Genomic DNA, 25,788 nt, shown 5'->3' on the forward strand with positions numbered 1-25,788 from the left:
TTTCGCGTGGATTTGGTGTAAGAAACGGCGGAGATCGGGGCGGGATCCTTCAAACTTGTCAGGGTCGGGAAGCTTCTCAGACAGTCGGGAGGAGGTGGTAGATCCGGCAGCAGGCGGCGGAGTCGTTCCCAAGTGAGGAGCTGTGACCTCTTCAGCGGGGGGGGTTCCTGAAGCCTCTGGAGTGATTACTCGTACGGTCGGTAAGCTGGCTTGCTGGGCGAGTCGGGCGGTCACGGTTGCCTCGATAATCTGCATATCCTTATCCTTCATCTGAGCAAGAAGGTTCCGGTTAGCCGCGCTCTCCTCGATGATCTTGGTTTCGAGGGTGGCTGTTTTCTCGTCTAGTGCAGCTATATGATCGGTGAGGTTCGCAATCTAGGTGTCTTGGGATTCCATGTAGGCGTATGCCTATTAACAGAAGTAAAACCATTCAGAAGGGTTACTAGCTACGGCATCTACGAAGGCGCGCGTATCCTGAGGTAACTCTAGAGGCGTCGGGCGGGAGGTCATCGTGTTCAGCGTCCTATAGGTAGGAGCTACGTAATATCAGGGGGGGTCGGTCGGCAGGTAGGACGGGGAACACTCGGTCAGGCTGATCTAGTCTATTGCTACGGATAGGCACTCCTCAGGTAGGGCAGGCTCTATGTACAAGACGTAGCTCGAAGAGCTACAACAGAAGACGGTCGGGATCGCGACAAAATGCAAAGGCAGGCGCGAGTTCACGTGACTGCCAGGTGCAGGGTGGGTCCCCGCTCTTGACCAGCTGTGACAGTGTAGGCGGTTCTGGGCGTTCTAGACGCGGTTAGGGTCGCCGAACGCGTTTTCGAGATAAGTCAGGAGTTCGGGGTAGTCGCTAAACTATAGGATTCTAAAGACGGTGCGGGGGAGTATTAAGGCGTATACCTTCCCGGTAAGCCTACCGGCTACGTACGTTAACCGGCTCGTAGCGGTAGGGAATCGGTCGGCGTTAGCTGTTATTTTCGCGTGGATTTAGTGTAAGAAACGGCGGAGATCGGGGCGGGATCCTTCAAACTTGTCAGGGTCGGGAAGCTTCTTAGACAGTCGGGAGGAGGTAGTAGATCCGGCAGCAGGCGGCGGAGTCGTTCCTAAGTGAGGAGCTATGACCTCTTTAGCGGGGGGGGTTCCTAAAGCCTCTAGAGTAATTACTCGTACGGTCGGTAAGCTGGCTTACTAGGCGAGTCGGGCGGTCACGGTTGCCTCGATAATCTGTATATCCTTATCCTTTATCTAAGCAAGAAGGTTCCGGTTAGCCGCGCTCTCCTCGATGATCTTGGTTTCGAGGGTGGCTGTTTTCTCGTCTAGTGCAGCTATGTGATCGGTGAGGTTCGCAATCTGGGTGTCTTGGGATTCCATGTAGGCGTATGCCTGTTGACAGAAGTGAAACCATTCAGAAGGGTTGCTAGCTACGGCATCTGCGAAGGCGCGCGTATCCTGAGGTGACTCTGGAGGCGTCGGGCGGGAGGTCATCGTGTTCAGCGTCCTATGGGTAGGAGCTACGTAATATCAGGGGGGGTCGGTCGGCAGGTAGGACGGGGAACACTCGGTCAGGCTGATCTGGTCTATTGCTACGGATAGGCACTCCTCAGGTAGGGCAGGCTCTATGTACAAGACGTAGCTCGAAGAGCTACAACAGAAGACGGTCGGGATCGCGACAAAATGCAAAGGCAGGCGCGAGTTCACGTGACTGCCAGGTGCAGGGTGGGTCCCCGCTCTTGACCAGCTGTGACAAACTCGGTAGAGTGGTGGCTTTTATACCCGTCGAGGATTAGAAGATAATAGGTACTATTCGATCGCTTCTCTATATATTAATTAAAGTACTTTAGCTATAGGAGACCCGTAGTATTATCGGTCTAGCCGTTTTTCGTAATTACGATAGCCTAATTACCAGGGAGAGTGCTTTCTTAATACTAGCTTAAGAGGTGATATTAGCCTATAATAACGATAAACGGCGGCGCTGCCTAGCCCTACGTAAAGATCGATTAAATAACTATAACCTATTCCCGGTTTCTAGGCTAGACTCTTTTCGGGTTCCCACGCCTTTCTACGCCTATAATAACTATACCGCTTATAATAACGCCTATCATAAAGCCTATCTCGTCGAAGTTATGGATATCACCTGATCGGATACTATACTTCGCGATTATATTCGCTATAAGTCGAAATCACGCGTTTATAGCGACTAGATCTTCGTATTTGGCCCTTTAGTAGTTATATCTACGAAAGAAACGCGTCTTAAGCTCTAGTTACCGCTTAATAAAATTCCCTGCCTAGCGCTTACCGACGGGTAACGCGTCGCGGTCGACGCGCAATAGATTAGCTATTTCTTTAATACCACTAATCCAAGGTAAAAACCCTCGCGAATCTAGATCAATTATATACTTAACTAGCTTCTGTTCTTTAAGATCGCATAGTTTCCGCGAATTAGCCATGATATCGCTTCGAGACTGTATGCCCTGTCGACGGCGGCCTAGCTTCTTCCTACACACCTGGTAGATCTAGGCTGCGCGTCGCACGCTTAGCTCTAGGTCTTTTTAAAGGGCTTGAAGGGCTAGATTGATACTAGCCTCATCATTTGGGACTGGCATGCTTGGTTGTTGGGGATCAATTGATCAAATGATGATAGTGTAGGAGGATCGATTTGTGGGACATTCGCTTGTCTGGGACATTCGCTTATCAATCACGTTACTATATACGCGATCTCATCATTGGCAATGAGCGTTGAAGCTCCCTGATTAAAATTTTCTGTTGAGGACAATAAGGGATCTGCGCTTGGCGCCACAACGCGCACGTCGCGAGTCGGACGCACCGCATCGTCCTTGGACGTGACTAGTAGATGTGGCGCAAAGATCACCTTCGTCTTGACCTTGGGCTCATGTCACTGTCCCAAGAAGACGACCACGCGCGAATTGCCCTGAGCACTCATCAACGTAGGCATTTTGCCCTCCAGCAGTTCGTCTACAAGAAGCGGTAGCTGTGTCTTGCCCTCGGCGGCGCGAGCTCCTACGTTGCTTGAGATGCACTTGGTCCAACTCGAAGTCAGAAGTGCCGGGGAGGGCAGTCGTGCACGCGCCGAGACGGCTCAAAGCCACTTTGATGGGCTGGGATCAGCCTTGAGTCGGAAAAAGCTTGGTTACCAGCATTGCGAGGCATCGACAAGGTGAGTTATAGAGCTTTTCGACTTCCCTTCGACTGACAGTTGCTGCTTTTGGCAAATCGTCGTCACCAAAGGATTGAATGGGAAACTTGTGGCAGTGTGTCGAGAACTTGTCTGCCAGAATACTCTGGGCTCGTCTCGACGAGACTGCACCCGTTCCATTAGCGTACGGATACTCGTTTGAGAGCAACGAGCTGGGCGAATCGCAATAGTCGGCTGCTAGACTTTTTACCTCTTACTGTCTCCTATCTGCAGAACAGTTCGTTCCTGCGTTTGGTTGGCGGCTGGTGGCATGAACCTCTGCACCCCATGCTGCGACTTGCGAGGCAGATTGGAAAACGCCGTCATCATAGCCGGCACGGGACCTCAATTCCCACGGCAGCAGCCTCAGGAGTCAGGCCCTCCCTCCTCACTCAGAAGGATTGGATCCACAACATTCAATGTTGCCTTCAGGCCTCAGTGAGCTCACGTCAAGGGTTGGGGTGCGATCCTGTGGAATCTGGGGCCGTTCAATGCCGCTCAGGCCAGCCATGTCATCCTTCCCACCAGAGCGTGACTTCAAACAACACGTCTGTTCTTTGTGGAAACTTGGGTGAGTGTCTTCCACAATATTGACTACAGAGTACAAGCGCGGAAGTGACTTGTAACGGCCACGAGTGAATCTGAGTTTATTAATCACGGTCTAGATCTTCGCATGCATGCCATAGTTCACGCGACGCCAATGACAACGTTGTGTGCCGCCCAAACTTTGAGGGTTAGGGCACCGTCTGTACCTGGGATTTACGGCTCGTCCCCCAGGTGCGGCTCGGACCTGTCGTGTGGACCAGCTCGCCTTGGGTAACCCAAAACACGATCGTCGTCAAGTGGGAAATAAGGGCCAACGATGAAGGATCACTTGATGGCCGGCATAGTCAACTCCTCGATGCCGACGCCGTCGTTTTGACACTGGGTACGGAGTTGCATGCATGTTCATGTCAGCAAAACCTCATCATGGACGTCAGCTCCGGACCCCGAAAGCCCGGGTAATGTAGTTGATGGATGGATGGATGGATGGATGGATGGGCTCAACTTCAACGGTATGACGTTTGCTCACGCGTATACTACGGGAATTGTCGATCGACCAGGCTGTGTGGCCCTTGTACGGTGAGCCAACACGTGCGATGGAGCCGAGTGACACTCACGACAAAGGAGCCGCCTGAGATGGCCTCAGCTCATCGCGAGCTGATCTGCGTGATCTGGGAGCCTTGGATTTGACGCATGGACTCCTTGCCGTCCATCCCCGCATCGTTATGAAATTGCCATTCACAAATAAACTTGGGAGCCCGTCGTTGTGAAAAGCACACAGACGACCCTCCAGAATCCACACGACCGGAGGTGGTGACGGGAGGCTGGCGCACGGGAGTCGCTCTTCTCGAAGCTCCACCCGGCAAAGGCGTGCCGGATGATCTCCACAGGAGGACCCGGAGGTGCCATTTTATCCTTCCTTCCTCCAACGAGAGGCCTCGCCGCCAGACGCAAAGTACAGAAAGTCACATCCATCATCGTCATCAATGAATGGGGCAATGGCAGATCAGAGTTTTTGAGCGCCATCTCTCGCTGTAATTAGCCTGCTGAGGCAGCCAAAGGACGTCTACAGTACGGTGCTGTTGCCATGGCAGGGTTAACAATGCCGCGACGCCAAGGAGTCGCACTTGCACGGCATGGAATGAGGCTCGTCGGCGGTATTCCAGGGGAATGGGACGGTCTGGCATCTCCAAAGCTGATTACCAAGACATGTCAGATTGTGCCCGGCAGCAACCGACAACCTGCTGCCAGCAACCGACAACCTGCTGCCAGCAACCAGCAGGCTGTACCGCTAGCCGAGACATGAATTGCGCACAGATTGTGTGTGACATGGGAAGCGTCTCTTGGGTGTCTGGCGGGCGCTGAACGGGACCAACATGTCATTTTCACCCTCCACCGTCGTGGATCGACGTTCCCCAGGTGTCATGGGCCTTGCTGTGCAGGACTCCGTACTACAAGTACCTAAGCGATCAACTCTAAAGAAGCTGTTTCCACGGCCCTTGCGTGCCCGAGGATCCTGTTTTGGCTGCCGGGGCCATGTCTTTCGTCACTCGACAGGAATGGGCGGATGTCTCACGGTCTAATTCTGCCTTTGGCGCTGCGCCCTTCCGGGGTAGCCATCCCATCAGACTCGGTGAAATATGGATATTTGACAGACGCACAAGGGATCCGCTCGAGCACTATACATCGAGCCATGATGTCAGAAGTCTACACCACCCGTAGGATGAAGGGTGTGTTTTCCTACGGCTTGTTCTTTCTCTCTCCAAAATTGCGCCCATTCCCAAGAATCCGATCATCGATGCGGAGCGGTACATAAGAGAGAACGGGCGTCCGGTTGCAAACACACCTACCCCTGACCTATTCATCACTTCATCACTTCATCACCCATCCATCTCACCTGGGCTTGGACTTGTATTCAAGGGTTGGTAGCGTCCGTGTTGTCTGGCTCGTGAGACGCTCACTAACACGTGTTCACGATAGCCAGTCGTCTCATCATGGCTCCCAGAACCACTCACTTCTCAGACGACCCACCCCAGGTCTTAGGGCAGGACGATCTAGCGAAAATCAGCGAGAAGCTGCGCACCAACGAACAGCAGCCGCAAGACGAACGCCCTGGTTCCCACACAGATGTCGAGACGGAAGCCGCCCAAACCAACGCCGAGTCTCTCGACAGCCCTACCAGCCCCAAGGGTGGCAAGCTCGAGAAGCTCGGGACGAATGACAAGTACGAAATCACAGAGGACGACTGCTACGATGAGCTTGGCTTCAAGTTTCCCACGTGGAAGAAGTGGTACATCCTCACCGTCATCTTCTGGGTGCAGGTATCCATGAACTTCAACACATCGCTGTACTCCAACGCCATCCCTGGCATCGCGGAAGAGTTCAACGTCAGCTTGCAGGCCGCGCGATGCGGTGCCATGATCTTCCTGGTCACGTACGCTTTCGGCTGCGAGCTGTGGGCTCCTTGGTCTGAGGAGCTCGGACGCTGGCCCATCCTTCAGCTCTCGCTCCTCCTGGTCAACATCTGGCAGATTCCCGTCGCATTGGCTCCCAACTTTGCGACTGTCATGGTTGGCCGCGCCCTCGGTGGTCTCTCTACCGCTGGTGGCTCAGTCACACTGGGCATGGTCGCCGATATGTGGGAGGCGGATGTTCAGCAATACGCTGTTGCCTACGTCGTCTTCTCGTCCGTTGGCGGCTCAGTTCTTGGCCCTATTGTCGGTGGCTTCACCGAGGCGTACCTCGACTGGAGGTAAATTTCAATCCGTCGCAAGGTACCGAACATTCTTGGATTGGTCTAACACGTCACACTAGGTGGTCCATCTGGATCCAACTCATTCTGGGCGGTGTCATCCAGCTCATTCACTTTTTCACCGTTCCCGAGACACGCACAACCATTATGATGAACCGCATCGCCAAGAAGCGCCGCCAGGCCAACCCAGGATTGAACATCTGGGGTCCCGATGAGCTTGTCTCATTCAAGGATCGCTTCTCCATGAAGGAGATTCTGACAACGTGGATTCGACCGTTCAAGATGTTCGTCACCGAGCCCATTGTCCTGGTCCTATCCCTGCTCTCTGGTTTCTCAGACGCCCTCATCTTCATGTTCATTCAGTCCTTTGCACTCGTGTACGAGCAGTGGGATTTTACAACCGTGCAGATCGGTCTGACCTTCATCGCCATTGGACTAGGCTACGTCTTGGCCTGGCTCTTGTTCATCCCGGCCATCAGACGCAACATCAAGGAGAGAGAAGCCCACCCCAACGACGAGCGCGCCCAGTACGAGTCGCGCTTGTGGTTCCTACTCTACACAGCGCCCTGCCTGCCTATTGGCCTCATTGGCTTTGCATGGACCATCCAGGGACCCCCTATTCACTGGATTGGGTCCATGATCTTCGCGGCCATTGTCGGCATCGCCAACTACGCCATCTACATGGCCACAATCGACTACATGATTTGCGCTTATGGTCCGTACTCGGCTTCCGCCACCGGTGGTAACGGGTGGGCTCGTGACTTCTTGGCTGGTGTCCTCACCGTCCCCGCCGTGCCCTTCTTCTCCAACATTGGCGCCAGCTCCGGCAAGAATCTCGAGTACGCGAGCACCATTCTGTTCTGCATTTCCTTCGTGCTCGTCGTCGCCGTCTACGTCATCTACTGGAAGGGTCCCGTGCTGCGTAAAAGGTCGCCCTTTGCCCAGAGGCTGGCCGAGGCCCGCAACGAGCAGCCCACCGAAGGTCGTCGCGTCAGTGTCGCCTACGACCCAACACGCCGTCGCAGCTCAGCGGCTTCGGCATCTCAGCGACATCCCGGCATGGGCGAGCGTAGCTACAGCCAGCAGAACCGCTTCTTTGGAGAGAACCGTGTCACTCCGCGTGGCACGCCTCGCGGCACCCCCTCGGCTAGTCGTCGCCAGAGTTATGCAAACATCGCTCATGTGAGGTAGAGGGCATAGCTGGGTTGGTGGCATAGGGTACCTGCATTTTTCCAACGTTTCATATATGTACTTGCTTATACACAGGTAGCACGCATCACTTGGAGTACGATAGACAGTTGTTGTAAACCGTTTATGAACCAATCCATTTGTTTTTATCTAGACTTGGTTGAATCGACTCACGTACAAAGATCATCCTGCCTGCCCCAGCATTTTAATACTGACTTGGGAATGCTGTGTGTATTGACCACCAAGTGCGTGGGAACTCATTCATTGTTCCGTCTTTTTTTAAGACGCTGTGCTTGATATTTTCTAGCCTGGCTGCTTGCTGTCTTGATCGATGCACCGGGTAAGCAGTTTGACACTTGGAATGTCTTGCCGAGCTTAGCCGCCCACTTATCAACCCACGAGTCAGACGCGATCAATTCTCTCCATCTCAAGTCACATCGGCATTCACCATTCTGTCACCTGGCCGAGAAAGCGACAGCCTTTGTACCCGATGTATCGTCGTATATCACATCTCTCTAGACGCTCATGGCAGCTGGTTCTGCCGGCGTCCAGACGCAATTTCCATGACACTGTTAATCTCAGCCACCCCGCGCCAGCTGCCGTCGACCCTCGATGGCTTTCCAACCTCCGAAGTGAAGCTAAGAGGAAAGGTGACGACGCTTCCAGCCGTATACTGACAAAGCTCAATGATCGGTGGCTCCAACTGTCGGCTGGGGCCGAAAGCTTTGTCGGTGGAGAGCACGCTGGTCTGGATGGACACACGGTAGTTTGGGGCGACATGGACAGTATGGTAAGTGGTACCCAAAGGACACGGCCGGGGGGGGGAATTCAGAGCTTACGGAGAAAGGGTACGTACGTTGCAGCGACATCGCTTGCTGAAATACGCACAATGATACACCAAACACGGGGCTGACTCGGCTCAGGACACGTGAACAATGTCGTATACAACAAGTACGCAGAGTCAGCGAGGATCAACTGGTTTAGATCCTTGGCCAAATTTGCGAGACCTGAGCTACAACCAGCGTGGGAAGGCCTCTGGGCACCAAAGGGAGTTGGGTTGATCTTGAAGAGCATCAGAACAGACTACAAACTGGTGAGTTTGGAAGCAAAGCCACAGCTCGGCCCTTGACCTGATACGGCAACTAGCCCATCGTGTATCCCGACACGGTCACCGTTCTGCACAAACTACTCGAGAGGCCGAGCGACGACTTGACTAGTATCAAGCTTGAGGTTGTGATTCTCTCGCACAATCATCAAAGGCCCGCAGCACGATGCTTTGAGGACATTGTCGTATACGACTACCGGCAAGGCAAAAAGACTTCAGCGCCGCGTTTCCTCGTCGATAAATTACAAGGAATGTTCGACCTACAGGAAGCTACGCACCAGCAAGCAGTGGCAGAAATCAGACACTTGCAAAATTCACTATAGCGCAAGCACAGCCAGCCTATTACACATGCTAGACAGAAAGGTATCATTGACAAACAATAGATCAATATCATCAGGTTTGAGATACCGACGGTGCTTTCGCAAACTCTGAAACGGCAAAAGACAATAGGGAATCAGGCTGTTCCTGCACTCATATTTACATCACTGATCAAGTATATACGGGGAAATCGAAAAAGAAAAGGGCTCTGGGCCCGTCCGTGTCCAGATGTTGGAGAACACATTCAACCAACATAGTGGGCAACGTAGCCAACCTCCATCCGAGAGCCATAGCCGTCCCAGGTGTTGCCGTTTGGATATCCGGGCTACGTCAAGTCAGTACTTAGTCCTGGCACTCCTAGGCGACCTCGCTGACTTACCCAATTACCACCCACAGCCACGTTCAGGATAAAGAACAGGGGACTCTGTGCAAGGGACGCCCAGACCTGGGCGTTGCCAATGCGTCTACCGGTGACTTGGTGGAAGTGGACACCATCCAGGTACCAGTTGATGGACTGGTCCAGGTAGTTGCCACTGCGGCGGTCAATCTCGAGGCGCCAAGTGTGCCAGCCTTGGTCTGGGAAACCGATGCTGCTGCCGATTCCGTTGCCCTCGTTGCAGATGCCTCCGGGGTAGACATTGCAGTGGACCGTGCCGTGCCCGATGAGCTGGCCGTTGACGGTCTCCATAATGTCAAGCTCACCACAAGCAGGCCAAGGCGTACCGTGACGGATTGAGTTTCCGAGCAGCCAAAAAGCAGGCCAGATACCCTGCTTGTTGCCTATTGGGCTTGGGCCAAACATGATGGCAGCCTCAACGCGCGTCAAGCGTCCAGCCTCAGGGGTGAAGGTGTACTTGCTCTCCATGCGGCCCGAGGTCCAGCCCTTGGGTTGCGAGCCATCCCGCCAGGGGACAAGTTGCAGGGTGCCGCCACCGCTGATTTGGACGTTGCGAGAATCGCGCTTGTAGACCTGGAGCTCATTGTTGACGCCCAGGTCACCGTTCAGGATTGTCCAGGTACCCTCGTTGGGCAGGTTGCTAGCGGCCCCGGGAAAGGTCTCCTGCCACACTCTGCTGAAGCCACCATACCGAGGGGCTTCCCAGGCTGTGGCAAGTGCCGAGAGCGAAAGGAGTGTAGTAAGGAGGCGGAGAGTCATTGTATGTGGGGTATGCATGGGATATATATATACAAGGTGTTGGGTAAAGAAGGCACTGTGGCTTCCAGAGCCACTAGGGAAAAGAGTGGCTGTTCAGTGTCTGTAGTTGGTGATCAACTGAAGATATGCCGAGGGATCGGCGTCTGCGTGGGTTTATATACTGGATCACCATGGGCAAATTGCTGGGAAATATGAGCAGCCCTGTCCTCCTGGTGTTTTCGGCTTTCATGTTGGGAAGGTCGGGTGCTCGGCCCTCGAACCATGTCGACTTATACCACCGACCCGTGGGCATCGCAGCGTTGCAACGAACGAGAAGGTGACCGGCTCAAGGCAACCTCTAACAGATTATTGTCATGGGTTGAGAGGCCAGGGTCGAGAACGAGATCTGTGCCACCACATCATCTCGACCATGGCAGATGATCTCCTCAAGGCAGGGTCATTGTCACTGCTCTGAGCACGCGCATGAACTACTCCGCATCTGGCAATTGTCAGGGGCAGTCATGTTCCTCTGTCAGGGTTGCATGCAGCAAGCATCCTTGTTGCTCTGGCAAGTCCGTAGCTAGTATGGCCTGCCTCGACTGTCAGCTGCGACTCTACCCTCAGGCTGGCACTGGGTTCTCGAAGGAAGAGCGGATAAAGCAACCGTCCAGTATCGACATCACGATGGAAAACTTTCAAAAATCTCGCCGAGGAATATGCCGAACCATGCTACATGTAATTTCCAGACAGTTCTTAAGCGCTGGGTGCGTGACGAACGGCAGCCCTTTTCAGGGGTCCAGACAAGGAGTCAGCCAGTGTCACTTCTCTCTCGGGACCTGAATCAGGGAGCCTAATACGCATCTCCAACAAAATGGGAAACCAAACCCGGCTTTGCGCACGTTTATAAACACAAGCAATGCGCGTGAGATAAATAGCGTAATGCATGTGGTGCGGCAGCGCAGGTTGACCAGGTCCGGGCTCTGAGTGGACAGCGGACGCTGCCACTCATTTCGTCAAGTAGTTGAAACGTAGCAGTTGGTCACCCCCAATCACAGCATGGGGTCTTTCATGGATAATTTCTGCATCTCGAACATCAGCCGACAGGCCACATGCATCCTTCAGGCTTCTCCTCCCACATTGAGTAGACAGGCACTCTTGGCAGGTGACCTGTCCAAGTGCCCAGTCGGCGAAATTCTTAGCGCGCGTTTCGCCCTGACAGGACCCTGATTTGGCGGACATGCCGTCACATATTCCTTCCGATGCCCATCAAGAGATTGCTCCGCCAAATGAGTGTGACTCTAAGTGTTTGGTCCGCCTGATTACGCGTAGTTGGTGAACCGGGCGGGCGTTCGGGCGGGCGGTCGGCCGATTGAGATGGAGCAGCCCAGCGGATGGGGCTGGATCTCCGGGGTAGTACACGACTAGTCAGTCTTGGAAAAGCTTGTGTTTGATCATGGTGGACGAGATTACAGAATTGCTGGTGGGATCTGAAAGAGAGCGATACATTTGAGCTTATATTCACCAAGAGACTACTTCCAGTCATCTTCAGACGATCCTGAATCCTGATCCGTCTTATGACCGAAACTCCAATCAAGCAGATCGCAGCCTAACTAAGCAGGGCAACTATGCCTAAATAACAAATTGATGCTATTTAGCACACTCAATCACTATACTCACGATATTCTTGGCGGTGAGACCACGCTGCCGCCCAACGCAACACACGATGCTTCCGACCGCGCGACCATGGCAGGAAGGCTTATGTTATCCTGACCGGCCCCGAGAAATGGGATGGTTGGATTACTATCCTGCAAAATAAGCTAGATCCCGATATCTGACGTCTTATCCGACCGATCGAGCCAGGAGAGGTTCTTAGTATGGCATCAGTGACGCTACATGAGGCTCATCAGGGACGTAGACCGTGAGTCGAGCTACTGTCCAGAAGGGCCATGAGGGGTCTTGCGGCATGCTGGCATGGACCGAGGCTTTTCTCTAATGATAGATATGAAACCAATGCTGGTTTCTAGGAATTTGCCACGTGGTGTCGGCGTCCGACAGTTTTTTGTGGTCCTCGAGGCACGAGTCTGGTTCTTCAGGGGCTGGCCTAAGCTCCATTTTCAAGGTTATTGACCTAGTTACAGGTAAAGAGTCGGAAGGTCATGCCTTTTCCTGGTGATTCAATCCGAGGTATCGCTTCCAGATCCAGAACTGCGCCTATGTCCGCAACTGGATCACATGCCCATATCTGAACGTCCAGTTCAAGAGAGACGGCCAGTCGGAGGGCACGGCGGTAGCCTAGGTCGCAACGGTATTGGGTTCACAGAGTCAGTAGATTTTAGGGGTAGATACATCAAATAAGCTACAGGTTAGGCTCCTTGTGTAACGAAGTCTTTGACCACAGAATTGGACTTTTCGGGATTCTCCCAAAACGCGAAGTGACTTCCTTTCATTTCGGCTAAGAGGTATAATGCTTCGCGCCAGGTATCTAAGCTGCAACCCACTCGACGCCGGACGCCCGGAAGATACTGACTTTTCCCGCGAGGACCATGGTAGGAACTCATTGATTCGCGGGAGTGCATCACGTCAATCCCTGAACGAATGATCCGTAACTAAAGCGGCCGCATTTTCGTCGCTCATCTTCTGATTTTCTGACAGGATCCATTCGTAGTCGAACTCGGAGATAGTGTCGGTAAACATACTCCTCACAAGGGGTGGCGTTTGAGCTCCCATGTCGTTGGCCAAGTCATACACCCCGTTCGGGGTGATGATAGCTGAGACTTCCGCCGCCTGGTCGTCAGTCCAGCGAGGGTCTCTCACCATGACTGACGATTGATCAACAAAGACAAGGTTATTGATGAGGTTGCGAGCGTCGGGAAACTGGTCCCACAATGCCCATTCGTTCCTCTTCAATCCCCACGCCTTGATTACCAAAGAACACAGCAACATGGTTGACGACGATTCTAAGTATTTTTCCTTAAGAGGCGATATTCCTGTCGGTGGGCCGGGCACTTGGCACGTTGTCGATTGGGACCAGAGACGGGTCGTTTTGGTAACCATGGACGGGGAGCAAGACGACGACAGTCTTGCCATTGAACATTTCAGCCGCCATAGCAATCAACTATCTCCCGACATCCGCAGGATCTATGTATCGCCTACCGGCGAGATCATCTCGACGTATACCGATTCGAAAAACGATCAGACCTGCTGCGTGCATTATCCATCCCTTCATGACACTTTTCTTCCGGAAGGAATTCAGACAGTGCGGCGGGAAGAACTTGAGGACTTCGAGAGGCTTGGTCCTGACGCGGACCTTGTTGCATACCCTCCATGCCTGGGAGGATCTGCTAAAAAGGTGAAACCTAGGTGCCGATCTTGGATTGTCTCGTCCTGTGATTAAGCTGACCCTTGGGCAGGTCGTCTTCAGATAGTACTTCCTGTGGCAGTATGCACAAGTGTCCTGGAAGGAAATGAACTTGTGGATGCGTCTTCCATGCCACCCAAACATTGTTCCGTTTGACCGGATTGTTATTGACGAGCTCGAAGGTCGTGTGGTCGGATTCACTAGCGGCTACGTGCCTGGCGGCAATCTAGAGGAGAACAAGTCGCGCGTTTTCAGACTGAAGTGGCTACAGCAGCTTATAAAGGTTGTAGACGACTTAAACCTCGAATACGGCATCGCGCACCAAGACATCGCCCCACGGAACCTCCTCGTTGACGAGCCGACAGACTCTGTCAGGCTCTTTGACTTTAACTTTGCAGCCCGCATCAATTACCCTTCACCTGGGAAGGGTGAGAATTACCTCGAGGACCGGAATGACATCAAAGGCGTTATATTCACCACCTATGAGATTATTACCCAAGACAATAGTCTCCGGAGTATGCCTCACGAGGATCAGAGCCTCGACAACCTCGGATTAAAGTGGGTGAAGCATCCGGAGGTGAAGCTAGACCATCCAGTTGCATCATATCAGCTTCTGTTGCAAGAATGGCAGGACTGAAGGGCGGGAGACCTTCATCCCGTCCATCGAGGCGACTTTCCAAGGGCCATTGATTGGCCGTCCAGGCCCAAGCCCCCGCAGAAGACCATTTCTCTGAAAAATGCATATGGGCAGCCGTTCTGCTTTACCGTGGACAAGTGGTATGAGAGGCGGCAGGATGTGTGGGATGGGGGTGATAAGGTCCTGAACTGGGAACGGCCACCGCAGAGACTTTTAGACAATGGGACTCGGGTACTCTCTAGCGGGGAGGTAATCAACTGCTAGAAGTCGGGGATCCGATCGCGCCGTGTGTAGCATACTGGCGGGGAGGGCGGCGACAACTACATGCACATCGGGGCCCACCACCTCACGACCGATAATTTGAAGATTACAAGAAGACATACCTTGAATAGAAGTAGACAATACAGAAGAAACAACCGATTTATATGAATGAAGCTAAAGCAGCCGAAACAGCCGAAGTAAGTATAGAAAAAGCAGACAAATCACTGTGAATACCCTACTTTCCCGACGATGTTCGGCGAATTGGACGTCATTCTTAGTCGGATCCATCTCCTGATCAACTTCGCAAGCCACCCTCTCCTTCAACTGCCTGGCTCAATACTGCCTCACATCCTTAACAAGGCTTTCGAGGGGTGCGATGTATGGTTGGTGGCTTCCAACCCAGACCCAGGACTACGAACTAAGTAGGTGAGTGGTCGGGTGAGACGATCGCACCGATTCTGCGGATTGTCCCGCTGAGCTGTGCGGCAGTAAGAGCATGGACGTTATCCTTGTAGATTGTAACGCGGAAGCCCTCGCGTCCGCCAAGAAGCAGATCAATGGCATCGTTCACACGTCGATAGTCGACGTGGCCAACATTTTCGATTGGTCCAGGCTCAAGAAGGAGGTCGCGAGGGAATTTGGAGCATCGAGCTCTTGGTCTTAAACGCGGGTAAAGCTATGCAAGGTTCATGGGGCGACCAGGAGTACGTTGTCAAGACCCTCGAGAAGAACGTCTTTGGCGTCATCCACGGCATCGGCGCTTTTCTGCCCGTGGTGAGAAAGGCCTCGGAAGCAAAGCCAACAGTAAATGTGATCACCGGCAGTGAGCAGGGCATCACCAACCCGCCTGGAAATGCCGCCTATAATGCCACCAAGGCCACTGTCAAGTCGCTCGCCGAACAGCTGAGCTTGGATCTCGGAGATACTAAGACGAGCGCTCACCTCTTGGACGCTGGCCGGACTCACACCGGCTTGGTAGGCCCCAGAGTGCACCTGTCGTGGAGCTTACATGTTAACTTGTGGGCAGACGGGAGCCGCATCTGGCAAGGAGAAGCCTGCGGGTGCATGGACACCGGAGCAGGTAGCCGATTACCTCTATAGGAAGATGCCGAAGGTCCAATTCTACATCATCTGCCCTGATAATGATGTCGATGAGCAGACCGATAAGAAGCGTATTGCTGTACGCAGTGGGTGATATCATGCAAGAACGCCCGCCTCTTTGGCGATGGAGAGAGGATGGGAAGGACAAGGCCGCCGAGACAATCGCCAATACTCAAGTATGGGATTTGTGCTTTTATACCCAAAATCCCTAGGTGTAGGCATATTCACAGTGGCTCGATCTACTTGGTCAAACCAAGACCACCATCTCACGAGCGCCGTAGGCAAGAAGCACGGATACGCCAATGCAAGCTGACGTAGTGTTAGTGGTTAGACTTGCTTCTCTAATTACATGGCTATTTGCTCATGTTGTGTGACACCCATCTTCGAAGTGACCATAGTAGGGATTTAGCCTTGAGAATATTGTCCACGGAAGCCCCATCGCCACTCCAAATAGGGGCCAGCAGAGCCCGTGCTTAAGCAGGGGGGAAGCTGCAATCATCTTGGCGCTTACACCCAGATACGTTGAGCAGCTCAGCAGGGCACTGTACTTGCTCGAACTGAATATCTGGGTTGTCAGCGTTCTGGAACCAGTCGAAGCGCCAGTAGCAGCCCTCTTTCAACTGCTCAGGGAAGCTTTCGCACTCGTTGCGGGAGCTGATCCCACCATACCGGGCACCAGGGAGACCCCCAAATTGCGGAGTGCAGCCGTCGAACAGGCCGACACCACCACCAGGCATGAGGATGTCAAAGTGGTTACTGCCGAGGTCACCGCCAGTGTTCGTCGACTGCACAACCATGCTCTTGCCAGCAACTGGTCCAGAGGTGAAGGTGAGGCTGTGCATGTCAGTCAACTGCTAGTCTTCCGGGCTTGGAGGGATACACCTACCGGTAACAGGCGCAGCACCAGGACGACTCAGAACCACCCGAGATTGCGGTTGCCGCGAAGCCATAGGCGAGGTTGTCATCAATAGCCCAAGGCGAGTAAGTGGCACAAGTGAAGGCGTTGCCGCCATCGCAGCCGCTGGTAGCATCAGGGTTGTTGAAAGGGTTCCACTGGGCGTCACACATGCCGACTGGGGAACTGACTGCTGCCTTTTCAGGCCATGCGCAGGAGGGCTTGCAACAGTCCCAGTAACGGGTCGTCTTGCCACTGCCAGAGGCGGCTAGGACGGGGGCGGTGGCAGAGGCCACGAGAAGGGCGGTCTTGAGGATGGAAGGGGACATAATGGCGAGGATTGTAGCTTGGAGGCTTGATGTGGCAGAAGTGTCGTGAGTGTCCCAAACTGTCTGAGCATTGATTCCTTGTTTTATATACCGAATCCGTGACTTGGCCCCGTTGAGTTAAATCGCTACCGGCATGCTGCTCCTATCCACCGGGACGGGAGTTCATCCTCCGAGCCTCTCCTGGTTTAGTACGGCTGGATTCCCTGCGGCAACTTCAAACAACAAACCCCCATAACGTTACCTAGAAAGAAGATGATCGTGGCCATTTTCCCTTGGGAGTGCCACGCTCCAATCAACTCCAGGCGGGGAGCTGCCGATCCTGTTTGGACGAGATGCAATCACATTGGCGCGAGCCCACACGGGCCACGCGATGTTTCCAGAGCACCTCGGAGGCACACATATCGAGAATAGGCTCATTTCGGAACGCATCTAGTCCCGATGATCCACGCGTCACATGGAATTCACGTACTGCGTACGGCAGCCGGCCCGCATCCACGGTCGCCAGTCAACACTCTCTACTCCGTACGTTAGTCTGCTCAGAGTCTTGAGCGCAGCATTGAAATATCCCGGACAGAATGATGGAATCTTCCGCCCTGGTTTGACTCTTCGACGCTTAGGTCAGATTCGGGGCCGAGTGATTCGCACCCAGACCCAACACTGAACCTGGTGTCGGGCCCAGCATATCAGCCTTGACATGTGACGACATGCTTTCCCGTGGCGCTGGGTCAGGCGAGTTGAAATGAAGAGGCCAGAGAATAAGATATCTCGACGATGAGTGGAACGCGAACGTTCATACCGATGAGAAGTCTGAGTCTGGTCCAAGATGCGACATCAAGACGCGCCCTAGGTACGTACACTGTGAACATACTGCGCCACCAGTCTAGCGCGTGCGCCACATGCCTCCCCCCGCAGAACTCCCCCCAACGCCACACGAACCCTGTGGATTTCTAGCGAAGCCGAAAAGTGTCCTCGACAGAATCGACCCCACGGTCGCCTTCACTGATTATTGCTCACGACAACGGCGTCGCCAAACAGTCGCTTTCGCTCATACTTCCGCCGTTCCATTGGCATCTTGTCTGATGGTATAGGGTTTATCGTCAACAAGACCATCGACACAACCGCCACCATGGCGCCTCTCGTCGACAGCGCTCAAATCTCGCAAGCCGAGCTGCTTCGACCCCTTCCGTTTTTTCTTCATGCCTACATATGGCCCTTTGCCATTGTCTGGCCCATTTTCGCACGCTACTACTTGACGCAAGAACTTTATGATATTTGGATTGGCGGAGAGGAGTGGACTTTTGTATGGTGTGCTGCCATCATCACCGTCCAGTCCCTCTTCTGGCTCAGCACCCACTGGAGCATCAATCTCGCCGCACGCTTCACGGCTTCCAAGGCCCAGTCCATCGAGGATGCCCAGCTGATCAAGGTTCTTCCCGTCGCTAACGCCGGCGCCGGCGATATCTGCAAGTTGGTGCGCGACAAGGCCGGCGGCCAGACCAACCTCTCGTTCCTCTTCCAGAAACGCCGTTTCCTCTACGATAACGCGACCAAGTCTTTCCGAACACTTGAGTACTCGATCGATGCTGAGCCCAAGCCCAAGATTGGCCAATACCAGTCCTCGCGCGGTATCGACAAGCAATCAGAGGTCAACCGCATCGAGCAACACTATGGCACGAACACGTTCGACATCCCCGTGCCAACGTTTACGGAGCTGTTCAAGGAGCACGCCGTCGCGCCATTCTTCGTCTTCCAGATCTTCTGTGTTGGTCTCTGGCTGCTCGACGAATACTGGTACTATTCTTTGTTCACCCTCTTCATGCTGGTGGCTTTTGAAAGCACCGTTGTTTGGCAGCGACAGCGTACCCTCACCGAGTTCCGTGGTATGAGCATCCAGCCTTACGGTATCTATGTGTTCCGACTCGGCAAGTGGGCTGAGACACAAAGCGACAAGCTCCTCCCAGGCGACCTGGTCTCCGTCGGACGTACCAAGGAAGACAGCGGCGTTGCATGCGACATGCTTCTGGTGGAGGGCACGGCCATCGTCAACGAAGCCATGCTGTCTGGTGAAAGTACACCTCTCCTCAAAGACTCCATCCAGCTTCGCCCCTCTGATGCTCCCCTTGAGCCTGAGGGTCTCGACAAGAACTCCTTCCTTTGGGGCGGCACCAAGGTCCTTCAGATCACGCATGGCAACCCTGATGTCGAGAAGCCCAAGCTGGCATCTGGTGTCCCGACGCCCCCGGACAACGGTGCCATGGCTATCGTTGTCAAAACTGGCTTTGAGACGTCTCAGGGAAGCCTTGTCCGCACCATGATCTACTCCACCGAGCGTGTTGGCGCTGGAGATGCCGAGGCACTCTACTTCATCCTGTTCCTGCTGGTCTTCGCCATTGCTGCCTCCTGGTATGTTTGGGACGAAGGTGTTCGCAAGGACCGCAAGCGCTCCAAGCTTCTCCTCGACTGCATCTTGATTGTCACCAGTGTCGTCCCGCCTGAGCTGCCCATGGAGCTGAGTCTCGCCGTCAACACCAGCTTGGCGGCTCTTGCCAAGCTAGCCATCTTCTGCACCGAGCCTTTCCGCATTCCCTTTGCTGGCCGCATCGACGTGGCTTGCTTCGACAAGACTGGCACCCTGACTGGCGAGGATTTGGTAGTCGAGGGTATCGCTGGTCTGGGGCTGACACATGAAGAGGTTCCCGACAAGAGAGAAGGAGATGGTGCTCACTCAACCATCACCCCAGTTAAGAACGCCGCGCTCGAGACTCAGCTGGTTCTGGCAACTGCACATGCGCTCGTGAAGCTCGACGAAGGCGACGTGGTCGGTGACCCCATGGAGAAGGCAACTTTGGGCTCTCTTGGCTGGAATCTTGGCAAGAATGATCAACTGTTCAGTACCAACAAGGCTGGCGGTGCTCATGGCAACGTGCAGATTAAGCGTCGTTTCCAGTTCTCCTCGGCTCTCAAGCGCCAGAGCTCTGTTGCCATGGTCCACGGTACCGACTCCGCCACTGGTCAGAAGATCAAGGGCACTTTTGCCGGTGTCAAGGGTGCGCCCGAGACCATTATGAAGATGTTGGTCAAGGTGCCCACTGACTACGAAGAGACCTACAAGTATTTCACTCGCAAGGGTTCGCGTGTCCTGGCCCTGGCCTACAAGCAGCTCACCATGGACTCGGAGCTCGGCGCATCGAAAATCAACGATCTGAAGCGTGAAAAAGTTGAGTCTGATCTCATCTTTGCTGGTTTCCTCGTCCTCCACTGTCCCCTCAAGGAAGATGCCAAGGAGGCTGTCCAGATGCTTAACGAGAGCAGCCATCGCGTCGTCATGATTACCGGAGACAACCCTCTCACTGCCGTGCACGTCGCTCGCGAAGTTGAGATTGTGGATCGTGATGCTCTTATTCTCGACGCACCTGAGGACAACGACGGCGGCGATCTCCTGGTTTGGAAGAGCGTTGACGACAAGATCTCCATTTCTGTGGATCCCACCAAGCCTATTGATTCCAAGATTATCGAGGACAAGGACATTTGCGTTACGGGGTATGCCCTCGCCAAGTTTGCGGGACAGCCCGGATGGAGCCAGCTGCTCCGCCACACCTGGGTGTATGCTCGTGTCTCTCCCAAGCAAAAGGAAGAGATTCTTCTTGGTCTGAAGGACATGGGCTACTATACGCTGATGGCTGGAGATGGTACCAACGACGTCGGCGCGCTCAAGCAAGCACACATTGGTGTGGCCTTGCTCAACGGAACTCAAGACGATCTGACCCGCATTGCCGAGCACTCGCGCAACACCAAGATGAAGGAAATGTACCAGAAGCAGTGTGATCTGATGAAGCGCTTCAACCAGCCTGCACCCCCCGTGCCTGTCATCATTGCCCACCTCTACCCCCCTGGTCCCAGCAACCCCCACTTCTCCAAGGCCGTCGAACGAGAGGCCAACAAGAAGAACATGTCCATCGACGAGTACACCAAGTCTCTGGGTCACCCTGCCGAGACCATCACCTCTCCTGGCGCCCAGGACCTCATCGCCAACAGCGGCAACAGGAAGCAGCAGGATGCCATGAAGAAGGCTGCCGGCCTCGCCGACCAGCTGTCGACCAGCATGATGGAGAGCGAGCTTGATGATACCGAGCCACCAACCTTGAAGCTCGGTGATGCGTCTGTCGCCGCCCCCTTCACCTCCAAGCTCCGCAATGTCATCGCCATCCCCAACATCATTCGCCAGGGTCGCTGCACGCTCGTCGCTACGATCCAGATGTACAAGATCCTCGCCCTCAACTGCCTCATCAGCGCCTACTCCCTATCTGTTCTGTACCTGGAGGGCATCAAGTTTGGCGACACGCAGTACACGATCAGTGGCATGCTCATGTCTGTCTGCTTCCTATCCATCTCTCGCGCCCGCGTTGTAGAGGGTCTCAGCAAGGAGCGTCCTCAGCCTAACATCTTCAATGTGTACATTATCGGTTCCATTCTGGGTCAATTCGCAGTGCACATTGGCACGCTTATCTACATTGCCCGCCTCAGCGAGAAGATTGAACCGTACGTCCAACTCCACATGTATATATCTACTGATAAAGCTAACAAATGCAGTCGTTCCGGTGACGATGTCGACCTCGAGGCCGAATTCAGCCCGTCTCTGCTCAACTCTGCCATTTACCTGCTCCAGCTCATCCAGCAAATTTCCACGTTTGCCATCAACTACCAGGGTCGTCCTTTCCGCGAGTCCCTGTCGGAGAACAAGGGCATGTACTGGGGCATTGTCGGTGTCTCTGGCCTTGCTTTTGTCTGCGCCATGGAGCTCATCCCCGAGATCAACCAGCAGATGAAGCTCGTGCCCTTTACCGAGGAGTTCAAGACCAAGATGACCGCGTCCATGGTTCTTGATTTTGGTCTCTGCTGGCTCATCGAACGAGGTCTCAAGTGGGGCTTTAGCGACTTCCGCCCGCGCGACATTGCCGAGCGTCGCACCGATCAGCTCGAGCGTGAGATGGCTAGGAAGGAGGTCTTGGCCAAGAAGAAGGCCGAGGAGGACGAGAAGAAGGCGCAGGAAAAAGTGCTCGAGTTTGAGCGCAAGGTAGAGGAGCGTCGCCGGGCGCTTGAGAACTGGAGGGCTGGAAGGCAGAACTAGGCCGGCTCTGCACTATGGCAAGCCGTAATAGAGTAGATGTGAAAGACTGTGTATACTACGATAGATACATTCCAGATGAGAATGGACACGACCAAATTATAAGAGAAGGTCATAATGTTTGATTTCATGGCTATGATACAAAGACGCTGATCTTCTGAAACCAGGCTCATAATTCCCCGTCTCTCGTGATTAAGATGATACGTATACAAGAAGGCCCGCGCGAGGCTTAGTTGCCGGGGTTGGAGGCAACAAAGGAGACACCCTTCTCAATGTTCTTCTTGAGGTCGACCAGGCAGGCGTCGAGGAGCTTCTGCTCGTTGGCGTCGACCTGACCGATGGGGTGGATCTTGGCAACACCCTCGGGGCCGAGCTCAACCTTGGAGCTGAAGAAGTCGATGCCCTGGTCCTTGTAGATGGGCGAGTCGACAAAGGCGGGCTCAACGACACCCTTCTCGCCCTGGACGGCGCGGAGGACGGACTCGGCCATGCGGGCACCGGCCATGGCCATGGAGAGGGTGGCGGAACCGGCACCGTCCTTGGCCTGGACAACCTCGTCACCACCGAACTGGACGCGCTTGACAATGTCGGCGTTGGAGGTCAGATCGGGGTGCTTGCTCTGGCTGAAGAGAGGCACGATGGTGACGCCAGAGTGGCCGCCGACGACGGTGATGTTCTCGTCGGCAGGGTCAGTCTTCTTGACCTCGGAGACGAAGCGGCTGGCGCGAACGACGTCGAGGGTGGTGACACCAAAGAGGGTCTTGGGGTTGTAGACGCCCCTGGCCTTGAAGACCTCGGCGCAGATGGGGACGGTCGAGTTGACGGGGTTGGAGATGATGAGGACCTTGGCCTCGGGGGCGGACTCGGCGACGGCCTTGGCGAGGTCGCGGACGATGGAGGCATTGGTGTTGAAGAGGTCGTCACGGGTCATGCCGGGCTTGCGAGGGACACCGGCGGGGATGAGGACAACCTCGGCGCCCTTGACTGCGGCAGCGAGGCCGGTAGGGGTAGGGTCATAGCCGGTGACGGTCGACTTGGTGTTGATGTGCGAAAGGTCGGCAGCGACACCGGGTCCGCCACGGATGTCGTAGAGAGCGAGGTCAGTGACGCGGGGGTTGAGCTTCATGAGCAGGGAGAGAGGCTGGCCAATGCCACCCGAGGCACCGAGGACGGCAACCTTGGAGAGCTGTATTGTGCGCGGCACGTCAGCAAACTGATGGTACGGACTATTGTTGAGGCTGCTGAGGGAGGAGAGCTAGGAACGTACGTCGCGAGCCGTGGCGGAAAAGGCCCGGCGCTGGATCTTGCTAGCGAGCATCATCTTGAAGGGATTGATGAAAGGGTATCTAAAAGAAGAGGTGGATCAAACAATGTGGGAAAAGGGAGGAAGATGGCGATGCGTGGTTTTCGCAAGGAAAAAAGATGGATGGACGGACGTCGGGGGATTGCGGTGGCTTGTGTCCCGTCCGAGGCGGACAGCTGTTGCTTGTGTGGCCAGCCGGAGCCAATGACAGTCAAGCGGCTCTGGCTCGGCATTGGCCCCGGGTAATTAGCGGCATTGGCCAGGTGGCTGGCCCGTGAACCTGAGGCTCTACTATGGAGTAAATATTCAACAGCAGGACAAATATACTATTGAATGATGTCTTGGATGGAAAGCAACGGGACTTTAAATCTGCTTACTCAGATTTAAGGCGTCTCTTTTATGCAAGTTTACCATTGTTTATGTGTGTCAACCTCTTGTCCACGTCGTCTTCCTGCTCAAGCTACCATTACACTCACATACAACCTTTGTGCACCCAATTCTTCAAAGTGTCTAATACAGGCGTCAGCATGGACAAACTACTTCCTGTACCAATCTGAAAAAAAAAAAAAAAAAAAAGAAAAAAAAAAAACCGAATAGATGCCTCAGAGCTACCCTGGCAGCTCAACAATTCACGGCCAAAGTGAGACCCAGAACTTGAATGACGCCGAATGAGTCATGTTTAGGGTAGGCTTCTGTTTCTTCGCTGTGGTGGGGATGAACCAACGTCACCACTTCAGCAACTGGTAGGAAGTGTTGGCAACCAGGACAGCTTCTCTTCCTTGCCCTACTTCCCTAGAGGGACGATTTTGAACTCTGAAGCATGTCGCTCGCTCAGCTAGCGCAACTGCTGCCACTCCCGAACGAGGAGCTGCAGCAAGTACTAGACTACGGCGCATCGCTCCCAAAAGCCGAGGCGGCATCCCACTTCAGTAACCTTCTCGGCAACAGCCCCCAAGCGGTTGAATTCATCGCCTCCTTCAACTCTCGTCGGAAGGAGATTGCCGCTGCCTCGAACTCATCAGCACCTGTGTCACAACCCGCATCTGCATCCGCGTCGGATATCGACTCTGTCCCCAAGTCGAAACGTGGCCAGGCGAAGAAGAAAAAGCCCCCGATTGGCCAGCTACCAGCACGTCAGCTCGATTACACGGTACCCGCCGGCAAGGCCTACAACAAGAAAGATGAGGAGCTTGAGTATATGCCTACAGTGTCGCGCGCGAGCTTGCCAAATAGCAAACATGCCTCTGGTTCTAGCACCCCAGCGGAGCAGACTCGAAGGGAGCGACCTTCTGCCGGCTTCCTGATCTCGGATCCAGTGTCAAAGTCAAAGCCAAAGTCTACGCCCACATCGCGAAGCTCGACACCGAAACCGACAGCCAAAACGAGTACAAAGATTACCATAGCTGGCGGCACACCTATGGCGGGACAATCTACAGCACTGGCAGATTTAGAGTCCGCGATACGAGCCCTGGAGATCACGACAAACCCAACACTGGATAATACAGAGGCAAGGAAGTGCAATTGCGTTGCAACGAGACATCCTCTCCAGGGCGCAGCACCCAACTGTTTGACGTGCGGCAAGGTCATTTGCATGAAGGAGGGGCTCGGGCCATGTACATTCTGTGGGACGCCTCTGCTCAAGCCGGCTGAGGTGCAGGCTATGATGAGGGAACTTAGAGAGGAGCGCGGCCGTGAGCTCATGGCTGCAGATGCCAAAGCAAATCGCCGAGCGGACGTTGCAAAGACCCCGGCACCCTTTACAAAGCCTCGCGGGAACGAAAGCCCGGTAAACGAAGCAGAAGCGAAGGCACGTGAGCACCGGGACAAGCTTCTCAATTTCCAGGCGCAGAACGCTCGAAGAACCACGGTGCGTGACGAGGCAAGCGATTTCGACGTCAGCGGAGCAATGGCTGGGACAGGTGGGAGTATGTGGGCCACTCCTGAGGACAGGGCTAAAGAGCTCAAGCGACAGCAGAAGCTGATGCGCGAAATGGAGTGGAATGCCAAACCAGACTACGAAAAGAGGCAACAGATTGTGAGTATTGATCTCAAAGGGAGGAAGGTGACGCGCAAGATGGCTGCCATAGAACGACCACAAACCCCGGAGAGCTACGAAGAGAACGACGAGATGGACGACCACGACGTGCCTGAGCCGACAGCCAACAAGGGCAGACTTGGAGGCGGCGCCTTCAGCGGCAATCCCTTGCTAGGTGCACTTATCAAGCCAGTGTTCAATGCCAAGGGCAAAGGGCCGGAACTCGAGGGGAGGAGACCACGCCAGGCGGGCTGGCGGCGGGTTCAAGATGACCTAGACAACAACGAAGATATCATACTAGACGGCGGGGTGCGCGGGCACACAGGAATGGACGATGAGCCTGAGTGTGGATAGCGCAGCTGATTCAGCCTCATCAGCGCACAGCACCGCGTGTACCAGATTGAACCTGCTTCGAGATTATGACGGGAGACCACGTGACTTCGTGTCATGGGCGAGCATCTTACAATCATTCCAGAGCGGGCTGAGTTGGCAGGGAAAATTGACAAC

The 25,788-nt window shown here is 54.3% G+C and overlaps 9 protein-coding genes across 9 annotated transcripts; 4 read left to right on the forward strand and 5 right to left on the reverse strand.

Annotated features, from left to right (window-relative positions):
- Window positions 1–55: 55 nt before the first annotated feature.
- On the reverse strand, window positions 56–510 carry J7T54_007649 (uncharacterized protein; the record flags this gene model as incomplete). Its single annotated transcript, XM_051510149.1, has 3 exons — window positions 56–140; window positions 196–375; window positions 451–510. Coding segments are annotated over 3 exons (325 nt in total), but the record flags the coding sequence as incomplete, so codon positions are not given.
- A 738-nt stretch (window positions 511–1,248) lies between these two features.
- Window positions 1,249–1,488, reverse strand: J7T54_007650 (uncharacterized protein; the record flags this gene model as incomplete). The annotated part of the gene is made up of 1 exon (XM_051510150.1): window positions 1,249–1,488. The coding sequence occupies one exon, from the start codon at window positions 1,486–1,488 to the stop codon at window positions 1,249–1,251; it is 240 nt and encodes a 79-aa protein (XP_051358898.1).
- Window positions 1,489–5,733: 4,245 nt separating this feature from the next.
- Window positions 5,734–7,682, forward strand: J7T54_007651 (major facilitator superfamily domain; the record flags this gene model as incomplete). The annotated part of the gene is made up of 2 exons (XM_051510151.1): window positions 5,734–6,491; window positions 6,554–7,682. 2 exons carry the CDS (start codon window positions 5,734–5,736, stop codon window positions 7,680–7,682), a joined length of 1,887 nt encoding a protein of 628 aa, XP_051358899.1.
- A 1,664-nt stretch (window positions 7,683–9,346) lies between these two features.
- On the reverse strand, window positions 9,347–10,258 carry J7T54_007652 (Beta-glucanase-like protein; the record flags this gene model as incomplete). The annotated part of the gene is made up of 2 exons (XM_051510152.1): window positions 9,347–9,427; window positions 9,482–10,258. The coding sequence occupies 2 exons, from the start codon at window positions 10,256–10,258 to the stop codon at window positions 9,347–9,349; spliced, it is 858 nt and encodes a 285-aa protein (XP_051358900.1).
- A 3,443-nt stretch (window positions 10,259–13,701) lies between these two features.
- On the forward strand, window positions 13,702–15,688 carry J7T54_007653 (uncharacterized protein; the record flags this gene model as incomplete). Its single annotated transcript, XM_051510153.1, has 5 exons — window positions 13,702–14,153; window positions 14,298–14,372; window positions 14,983–15,118; window positions 15,196–15,468; window positions 15,521–15,688. 5 exons carry the CDS (start codon window positions 13,702–13,704, stop codon window positions 15,686–15,688), a joined length of 1,104 nt encoding a protein of 367 aa, XP_051358901.1.
- A 379-nt stretch (window positions 15,689–16,067) lies between these two features.
- J7T54_007654 (glycoside hydrolase family 45 protein) lies at window positions 16,068–16,818 on the reverse strand (the record flags this gene model as incomplete). Its single annotated transcript, XM_051510154.1, has 2 exons — window positions 16,068–16,428; window positions 16,481–16,818. The coding sequence occupies 2 exons, from the start codon at window positions 16,816–16,818 to the stop codon at window positions 16,068–16,070; spliced, it is 699 nt and encodes a 232-aa protein (XP_051358902.1).
- A 1,126-nt stretch (window positions 16,819–17,944) lies between these two features.
- Window positions 17,945–21,946, forward strand: J7T54_007655 (Manganese-transporting ATPase-like protein; the record flags this gene model as incomplete). Its single annotated transcript, XM_051510155.1, has 2 exons — window positions 17,945–21,357; window positions 21,409–21,946. 2 exons carry the CDS (start codon window positions 17,945–17,947, stop codon window positions 21,944–21,946), a joined length of 3,951 nt encoding a protein of 1,316 aa, XP_051358903.1.
- Window positions 21,947–22,172: 226 nt separating this feature from the next.
- Window positions 22,173–23,264, reverse strand: J7T54_007656 (Malate dehydrogenase-like protein; the record flags this gene model as incomplete). The annotated part of the gene is made up of 2 exons (XM_051510156.1): window positions 22,173–23,129; window positions 23,211–23,264. 2 exons carry the CDS (start codon window positions 23,262–23,264, stop codon window positions 22,173–22,175), a joined length of 1,011 nt encoding a protein of 336 aa, XP_051358904.1.
- Window positions 23,265–24,066: 802 nt separating this feature from the next.
- Window positions 24,067–25,635, forward strand: J7T54_007657 (transcription factor; the record flags this gene model as incomplete). Its single annotated transcript, XM_051510158.1, has 1 exon — window positions 24,067–25,635. One exon carries the CDS (start codon window positions 24,067–24,069, stop codon window positions 25,633–25,635), a length of 1,569 nt encoding a protein of 522 aa, XP_051358905.1.
- Between the last annotated feature and the right edge of the window lie 153 nt (window positions 25,636–25,788).

This window comes from Emericellopsis cladophorae (genome assembly GCF_022114955.1).
Source record: "Emericellopsis cladophorae strain MUM 19.33 chromosome Unknown NODE_84_length_71952_cov_132_941370, whole genome shotgun sequence".
Classification (NCBI taxonomy): domain Eukaryota; kingdom Fungi; phylum Ascomycota; class Sordariomycetes; order Hypocreales; family Bionectriaceae; genus Emericellopsis; species Emericellopsis cladophorae.